General features: G+C 39.2%; 2 protein-coding genes across 2 annotated transcripts; one reads left to right on the top strand and one right to left on the bottom strand.

The window, feature by feature from the left end:
* Positions 1 to 245: 245 nt before the first annotated feature.
* LOC311053801 (leukotriene B4 receptor 1-like) lies at positions 246 to 1190 on the top strand (the record flags this gene model as incomplete). Its single annotated transcript, XM_084069486.1, has 1 exon — positions 246 to 1190. One exon carries the CDS (start codon positions 246 to 248, stop codon positions 1188 to 1190), a length of 945 nt encoding a protein of 314 aa, XP_083925612.1.
* Positions 1191 to 5302: 4112 nt separating this feature from the next.
* LOC311060765 (NAD(P)(+)--arginine ADP-ribosyltransferase 2-like) lies at positions 5303 to 7687 on the bottom strand. Its single transcript, XM_084079090.1, has 3 exons — positions 7650 to 7687; positions 7162 to 7257; positions 5303 to 6375 (listed from the first exon to the last, which is right to left on the bottom strand). The coding sequence occupies exons 2-3, from the start codon at positions 7234 to 7236 to the stop codon at positions 5632 to 5634; spliced, it is 819 nt and encodes a 272-aa protein (XP_083935216.1). The 5' UTR covers positions 7237 to 7257; positions 7650 to 7687; the 3' UTR covers positions 5303 to 5631.
* Between the last annotated feature and the right edge of the window lie 1343 nt (positions 7688 to 9030).

Raw genomic sequence — 9030 nt, 5'->3', positions numbered from 1 at the left:
TTCCAGGAAGAGACGGCTGTAGTTTGTATTAGCTTGAAATACCCCATTGATGATGTCATGGGTTGGAAGGTTTCAGACAAAAAATTAACACTGAACTAATAATATCATGGTGCGGGGGTCATGTTAGGCAGTGGAAGAGGAAAAAGAAACCCTGCTGTCGTATATAAACCACACACCATTTGATCCAAAACACCAAGCCCCTCCTCACACCTCATTGTTGGTGCCGTCAACATTCTTGATACGAAATGGACAACTCGAGTCTCCTCACTTCACCAACCAACATAACTCACGTGGAATTTAGCCCAAGCCCAGAAGAAGTGACCGCAGTGGTTGTTTTAGGCCTGTGTTGTATCCTGGGCATTCCTGGGAACGGGGCTGTGCTGATGCTTCTACTACGCAAACTGGAGAAAAACAACTTCACTCAACTCTTGATGCTGAACCTGGCGTGCTGTGACCTGCTGTGTCTGACTGGCCTGCCTGTGTGGATTGTTGACATACTACGACCGTGGGACATGAACTATGGACTTTGCAAGTTCCTCTCATTCCTGCTCTGTTGTAGCCTTTATGCCAACATTTTCACTATCACTCTGATGAGCATCCATCGCTTCGTGAAGGTGCTTCATCATCACAGGTGGGCACAACTAGGTCAAAAGGGTGAGAGAGCTCTGTTAGTGGGACTGTGGGGGGTCTCTTGCTTCATGACTTGGCCATCGGTTGCCTCCACTGGCAGGATACAGGATGGACATTTTGTCTGCAAAAGACCAATACAGCTTGAAGGGCAAACTCTGGCTGTCGTAGTACTTGAGCTATTGTTTTATTTCCTTGTGCCTTTCTCTGTCATGACATCTTTCTACATCTGCCTTCACCGGAAGGTGAAAGAGACAGCTCTGTCCAGCACCAAGCGAACAAGCCAGCTGATCTCAAGAATCATCATCACCTTCCTTGTTCTCTGGGTTCCATTCCACATTGTCAATATCGTGGGAATAGTGGGAGCTTCACTTCGTACATCACAACCCGACGTGGCGCATAAACTGGAACATTTCACAGATAAAGCGAGACCGGTTCAGGTTTTGCCCCTGTTCAGTGCTGTCATAGACCCATTTCTCTATGCCTTTTCTTTTCGCAAAATTTGGTCAAGGAACAGAGAGAATGAAGATGTTGGTCTGCGGGCTAACGTTGTTAAAAGCTAGTCCAAACAGTACTGTAAGTGTTACAGTAATAGTGATTGTTTGAAATTGTTTGGAGTTCTATGTGTCTGACAATCAAAGAAAACTATAATATTGACTTTTACATTATTTTCAATAATTGCCTACATTTGACCTTTCATTGTGCAGAAAACCAAGAATGATTTACTGCACTCAGGTGTACAGGCTACTGTATGACTGATTATGACATACAGCCAGGCATATTCGAGGTTACCAATTTATATTGGTATTTTTGATTTTTTTGATTTTATTTTATTTTCATATATTGGGGCAACTGTGCTCATTTGAAATGTCATTTGAATATACTAATGACGTAATAACGCATTAACATGATTGATTGACACCTCATCCACGGCTGTACTTAAGTGACTGATTAGCCAGAATGCCAGATAGACCCTGACGAAGACCTTTTAGGTCGAAACGCGTTGGTCACATTCATTTGCCTTGCTCTTAATAAATCTACAATTTTTTTCACATGAGACGGAGTGACTTGGAATTCTTTTCTTTTTAAGTCTGCATTTCACACCTTTTTGGCAAGCAGTACTTTTTTAGAAATCCTCTTTGTTTATATTCTTTCAATATGATTAAATTGACATGATTACTTACATACAGTACATTCTTGCTGCCTTGCATTGTGGTATATGTTGTATCTGTTCATGTAATCCTATAGGCCTATTACATTTTACTTTCACATTTCGGTATAATATGATATGTGATATGTCCTAACACATACAGTACATGCACACACACATGCATGTGCGCACGTACACACGCACATACGTGCACTCATTTCTGCTCATAATGCATTGTTGCATATTTCTTCTCATTGAAGCTTGAATCCCTTAACTGTTATCCCTAATGCTTTCTCTGCATGTCATTTGGCCACAGTTAAATAAAGATGAATATTTATGTGGCACACGTCTTTATACTTTATTACATTTATTTCACAAGTGCATATGATTACATTTTTTTATATACTGTAACCTTCACATAGACAGACAGACAGGCCCTTGTTGATACCGAGGGGGAATTTTTTTTTTTTTTTTGATTGAATACTTTATCAACAGTTTGCAAAGACAAGCACCAGGGAAATACAGTTCAATACAAGGTCTGTTAAGAGGATTTTACACCCAAGAAAGCACTATGGCTTGTTTCCATTGGGGTCCTTTGTACTCAATTCATCGGAAAAATAAAAAAACAAAAACAAAATAGCAGTCCTACAGTTACGAAAAACAAGATACAGAAAAAAAAGACTGTGTGTGTGCGCGTGCACAAGTGCGTGTGTGCGTTTTATGTTCCCTAACACTAGTCTCGCGTAGCCAGACCCCACAGAAAATGAAAAACAGCGACCTCTGCTTTTCTGATATTCTGTGGAGTCTGGCAGGAGTATAATTATAGTTAGACTAGAGCGCAGGGAAACACCGGTTTCATGTCTGCCTATAGCGCATCACTTCCGGTTGGTGCGACCATGTTTTCATTCCCACTAACAATATTTCTACACGGAACACTAACACCACTTCTCCCAGAGAACATGGATGGTTTTGGTTATAAGCCCACTTGTTTCTATGATGAAAGAGTAATTTAAAATGTGAATATCTTTCCGTGGTTTTGTCCGCTCCGAGGACGCTATTGTTAAATTAGTTTCGGCTAGTTTCGAGGGGGGGAGGGTGGATCATGGTGGATGGACACGTGAATCCCGCCCACTACATTTGATTGGGTAAAGCGCGGCCCACTTCCTGATCTGAAGGCACGCCCACTTGTATCCAATGCGCACTGGTTAGGACGAACCGCTCCGACAGATTCCACCGCAGGTCGGAATCTGTTCTTGAGAGATTACCCTAACACTAACCAAACACATTTTGCCTAACCTTAACAAAAGGTATTAACAAAGAGAACAGTGTCTGCAACTAATAACCAAATAACAGCTCTGGGTATTATTAGAGATGTACACTTAGTCATTAGTAACTTCTGGTCAGGTCAACTCAATGTCAGCCTATTGAAGCAGTGATGTAACTAGAGAGAGTGAAACCACAGCAGTGCAAATAAGTCCAGACAGCAAAGACGAGTCAGACAAAAGGATGTGGAAAACTAGAATGATCTTAACCAGTGGTTCTCAACGTGGGGTCCGGGGACCACCTGGGGTCCTTGAGGGGGTTCCAGGGGATCCCCAGCTAAATGACTGATAGAAACCAAATGGACCCTTATGGGGCGTAACTCAGAGAGTACTTTTTTTAAACAATAATCGGCTATAACGCAAAGACTGCATGAACTGTACCAGATCATTTTTGCAATAGATAGTATAAACTATAATGTATATACATTGCAAATTCTAATAGAAACAAAAGCTTTTCTTTTGCCAACCAGATAATTACAATAGGTGGAGATGTATCTTTTTAGAATGAGATTGCTGTCATGTTTCCATCAATATGTCCGTACATGGACAAATGTGTCCATGGCAAGACTTGTGCTTGACCGTGGCAAAGGTTAGATTTTCAGTTTTTTTTTTACATAACATTGTAATGTTCTTATTTTGATCACAAGACCTAATTACTGAATACCAGTCTTCGGGGTTTAATAAAAAAAACATATATTATTTACTATGACACTATGGCACATACAGTAGGAGTCCACTAGCAGGTTCTCAAATGTTTTACTTGCAAGGACGTCCTTAACTCTGAGAGTGTACAAATGGAACCAAATGGACCAGTAAGGGTCCATTTGGTTCCATTTGAACACTCTCAGAGTTACAGACCTGTTATGGACATTGAGGGCTAGTTCTCTATGTGTTTCTGGTAATATTATTGTCCGCTCATACCCGTGACAAATAGAATTTTGACAAAAATGTCCACCACAAGCCACCATGGCGGTGACCCCTGCATGTTTCACACAAAGTATTATGTCCTACACTGAAACCATGCATTGAAATAACTGCAACATTATAATAGGCCTATCAAATGTCACTTGAGAACTACAAGTGTTCTCTCGTCGGGCTTTGAACGCAAACCACCATCAGAGGGCGACGTTACTCCTTTAGAATGTATCTTGAAATCCACCTAGCAGCTGTTGTCCTCAGGCAAGCATTAATTGCTGTCTGCTTGATTTGATCAAAAGGATCAAATTACATCAGTGGTGGAAAAAGTTCTCATATGTTTTACTTAAGTTACCAAAGTATCAATACTATAATGTAGAAATACTCTGTTACAAGTAAAAGTCCGGTATTCAAAAAGTTGAGTATACTCATTGTGCAGAATGTCCCATTTCACAAGTTTTCAAATGTATAAAATGTAAAGAATCTTTTGAAAATAGCATATCTACAAGCTCACAATGGCCGAAATGCATAGAGTTGAAGTGATTAATGTATATTTTGTAATAATAATCAAAATCTATAAAGTAACTAGTAACTAAAGTTTTCAAATAATTGTAGTAGAGTAAAAGTATAATATTTGCCTCTGAGATGTAGCGGAGTAAAAGTAAAAGTGCTGAAATTCTGAAATACTAGTGAAAGTACCTCAAAATTGTACTTAAGTAGAGTACTTGAGTAAATGTACTTAGTTACTTTACACCACTGCCTACTAGTCACATATCAATATTCCATGCTGTGAGCCATGTTTGCCACTAGAGAGCAGCATTGCTTATCCTACTTTCAGTCAGATGCTTGTATCACATCTAGAACAGTAAAATAAAGAAGATCATTGTGGGGTGTAGAGAAGGTCATCTGAGGAGTAATCTGACATCCATGCATATAACCTTCGTTCTTCATTTATATGATCACCACGTTGCTATCACAGCCTTTTAATGGCAAATGATTTGAGAAATGGACAGTTTAGTAGATTGATTTGATTTATTTTGGTGCCCTGACCACTTTACACAACACTACATATAATAATTGCATAGGTGTGTAAAATAATAAAACAAAAAGTTTTAAAAACTCTATTTCATTGTTTTCCATGCCTTACAAGCATCCAAAATCTGTCAAATACAAAGTAGGCTACGTATAATAAGCTACAAATCATTCTGGTGTCATTGTAGATACAACATATGGCCAAGAATGCAAATACGCCAGTTTATTGATTAAAAAAGACAAATGTTCATTGCATAGCTTCACCAAAACTATATTCATGTGCACAAGATATAACAAAAGTATTTAGCTCCCAAAATGTTTATGCTGCTATTAAATTCTGTAATTTATCATCAATGCTACAACAGCTCAGACAAGATAAACAGAGACAACAGAGCAGAACGACTTTCTATGCAGTAGCTTTGCCTGAGAGCACATTTAATATTTATACATAATACTAAATACTACAATAACTATGGGGTATATTACTGGGTATTATGGGTGCTGAGGTATATTTTAGCAGGGTTCTCATAGTCAACAGGAAGAGTGTGTTATCCGTCTTGGCTTTTCATTGTGAGACTAGTATTCTCACAATGATACTAGTATGCAGTTCAGATTGCTGAGCTTCCCTGCACTTTCCAATTTAAAGACTTTATCACATTGCATTGTTTCCTTCTTTTGCTTTGGGACTATCTTGAACACCTCATAGGGAGGAATGAGCACCTCTTCCTCGGTATCATTTAAAGCCGGATATTTCTTCAGGTCGGCACCGTAACAGGTTTTAATTATGAAGCAGGTCTTTTTCCCGAACTTATTGGAATTAAAATTTGGATTTTTAGAGCTGGAAGCAAATTGACCGAATCGCATTATTTGGTTGATATCACCGGTAAAGTCCAGGTTGGTTCTTCGATAGGTGGTGAGACAGCCTCCTTGACTATTTTTAAGGGCCTGCATTGCTTCGGTCAACAGGAAGTGCAAGGTGTGGTACTCGAAAGAGGTGGAGGCATAATTCTTTCTGCCATTCCGGACTGCTACGTTGAACTTCTCATAAAGGTTATATCGGCCACCAACAGTAAAAGCACAGATTGCTCGAATGTGATCCTCGCTCAGTTTTGTCTTTGAATCTTTCTGCTCTACCCCTTTTTTTACGCACTTGTCTGCTCCGTTCCAGACCTTTTTGAAATCTCCCTTCAGCTTCTCAACCATGTATTTCTTTTTTACTTTGTTCATCATCTGTTCAGCACAGCCAGCGTACATGTCATCCACAGAGGCTTCCATTATAGATAAGAGAATACTGCTGCTGGGGTTTGGTGGCTTGATCCTCGGGGGGATCTGGATGGAGTGGAAGAAAATACATGAATATGTATTAATACAAACTATGTGATGAGTCTTATGTTAGCTCCCCCGGCAGGTCATACTCATGGTGGAATAGATTTAATGAATGAATTGATGATTACAGTCAAGTCACATAGAACCATTTGCTTTTTGTTCTAAAATTCAGTGCAAAAAATGCAGTCAGCTGGCCATTTAACAAATAGTATTGTGATTTTTTTCTTTAAAACATCTATGTCCATAATTCTGAGAGACACTTCAAAAACATTTAATATTCATGTGACTAGAATGTAATCATGTTTGTATTACTTTATTGTTCGTTTGGAATGAGTGCCTACATATAAACTGGTTTGTTGGGGGACAACAGTTCCGGTCAGAGTGGGTACTGTATATAATTTTGGTCAATGGTTCCCAAACTCTCCAGGCTGTGACCCCCCAAAATAATCAAATTTGAGCTGGGGACCCCCCACTCTGACACACTTGGAATTGTAAGCATTACATTTAGTTCCACAGATAAACATTGTGAAAAAAGCCGAACTACAAGCTCACAACGCCTCGCACTGCGAGGCGTTGTGAGCTTGAAGATCGGCTATGTTCACAATGTTTGCCTCTTTCTTATGTAATAGTTGACAATTTGGCCAATTTGGTATTAAAAAAGGTCTAAAAGTCATTAAATTGTAACTTTAGAAATGTGCACATACCCTGCACACACTTATACTGTATGCTGGTTTGTTTACTGTTGAGTGAGAAAAACATATTGGACATTAAGCAAATAATGCTACTCACCATCCTAGAGTCTGCAGGCAGCATCCAGAAAGAGAAGAAACTCAGCAACACAATGGTCAGCATCATCTTCTTCATCTCCACATGCAAGCAACACACCTACATGTACATATACATGTGTATCAAATACAACATTGTAATTGCAAATTAATTTTAATTATCTCACATTGTAAACGTGTGTTATCAACTCTGTCGGGTGGAAACCTCATGTCCAAAACCATTACTTTTCAGAATTCAAATTCAAAACTAGCCAAAGTAGCAGATCTACAAGCTCAACATTTTGAGCTTGTAGATCTGCTACTTTTGATGCTTTTGTGTGATGCTGTAGAATGATCAAGTGGGGCGTTAATTAATGAATATGGAGATAAGATGTTTCTGCCCGACAGCAACGATATGTGTATCAAATACAAAATTGTACTTGCAAATTACATTAAATGATCTCAAATGGTAAAAGTATGCTATGCTGCCATTTGTTAAGCAGATCAACTCACCAGGTTGTGATGTGAGATGTTGAGGTGTCACTGATCAGTCAGTGAGGGGCTTCTTATAGCCAGCCCACCAAACCACATTACGATCACACCACCACGTATATATCAGACGACTACTTTACGATCAGACTACCACCCACATTTCCATGCTCACCATATATGCACGTAATCATCATAATCATGTTAGCCACAGACACGCATGTAGAATGCACTTTGCACAAGCTACAGTTTGCATCTGCATTCATCCAAAATGTTGAAAAATCATCACCTAACCCTTTGTTATTATTTGCAATGTGCATCATGCATATACTGTACATAATATTGGTGCGTATAAGGGCAGAGATGAACATGCAGTTAGGCATTTTAAACATACATTTATATTTATATTAGGCATGATAGTACTTTTTTATATAACAAATATCATAATGATAAATGATGGTGTATGGTGAACTTGTATGTGACTACAGCTTCACGGAAGCAAAGTTATTTGGCTTAAACCACCAGCTGATACAAACTTACACCACAACTGAAACAGGTGCTGACAGAACGTTTGAAGGAAATGTCTGCATGAAAATATAGTTTTGGCTAAATATTATTTATTTAAGGAAGTGACAGATGGAAATATGTGCATGGGAATAATAGTATACATATTGTTTTAGAGCCAGACCACCAACCACATTTTCATGCGCACCACAGTTAGACAGTCATATAGGAAATCATCATGCATTTAGAAGTTAGCACGCACTTCATACAAGCTGCATACCACATGTGCGTGCATAGGAACATGCACAGTCAGACACACACAATAAACAATTTGTCAACGATTGTGTGTTTGTGTACACAAGTGCATCTTTTGTGCTTGAGGTCTGCATTTTGGATTGACAACCTTGTTATTAATCAATAAATGAAATGGCGTGAGAGTACCTTTATGACACAGAATTATTTATTTCACATAAGTACTGTCTGTTTGTACATACGGGGAATTTGAGTTGGTGAGGCGGTGCATTGTAGTGAACAGCAATGAATAGAAAAAAAAGTCCTCAAAACATAATAGAAAAACAATAAAGGAACAGGGTGCCCCATTAGATCACAGAGAACAGTACATACACGTAGCACATCAATGAGAATATAGTCCTTCTCACAGCTGATGCTGGTTCAAATCTGACCAGAGGCACTTTACTGCATGCCCCCCCCCCTCTTGTCTCTCTGATCACTGTCTAAAGCATAACATGCCCCCAAATAAGTCTTATCATGACATTGTGTCTACTGTGTTGAGTCACAGCGGGCAAGAATCCAACCAGGGATATGCAGTGGTGGGTGAGTACCACAGCTACGTGCATAATGTCACGAAACAGAACCACATCCAGCCTGAAGAGCTGTCAGA

This window comes from Gymnoscopelus microlampas (genome assembly GCF_963454915.1).
Source record: "Gymnoscopelus microlampas genome assembly, chromosome: 2".
NCBI lineage: Eukaryota > Metazoa > Chordata > Actinopteri > Myctophiformes > Myctophidae > Gymnoscopelus > Gymnoscopelus microlampas.
The sequence above is the reverse complement of the archived record's forward strand: the minus strand, read 5'-3'. Positions and strand labels throughout refer to the sequence as shown.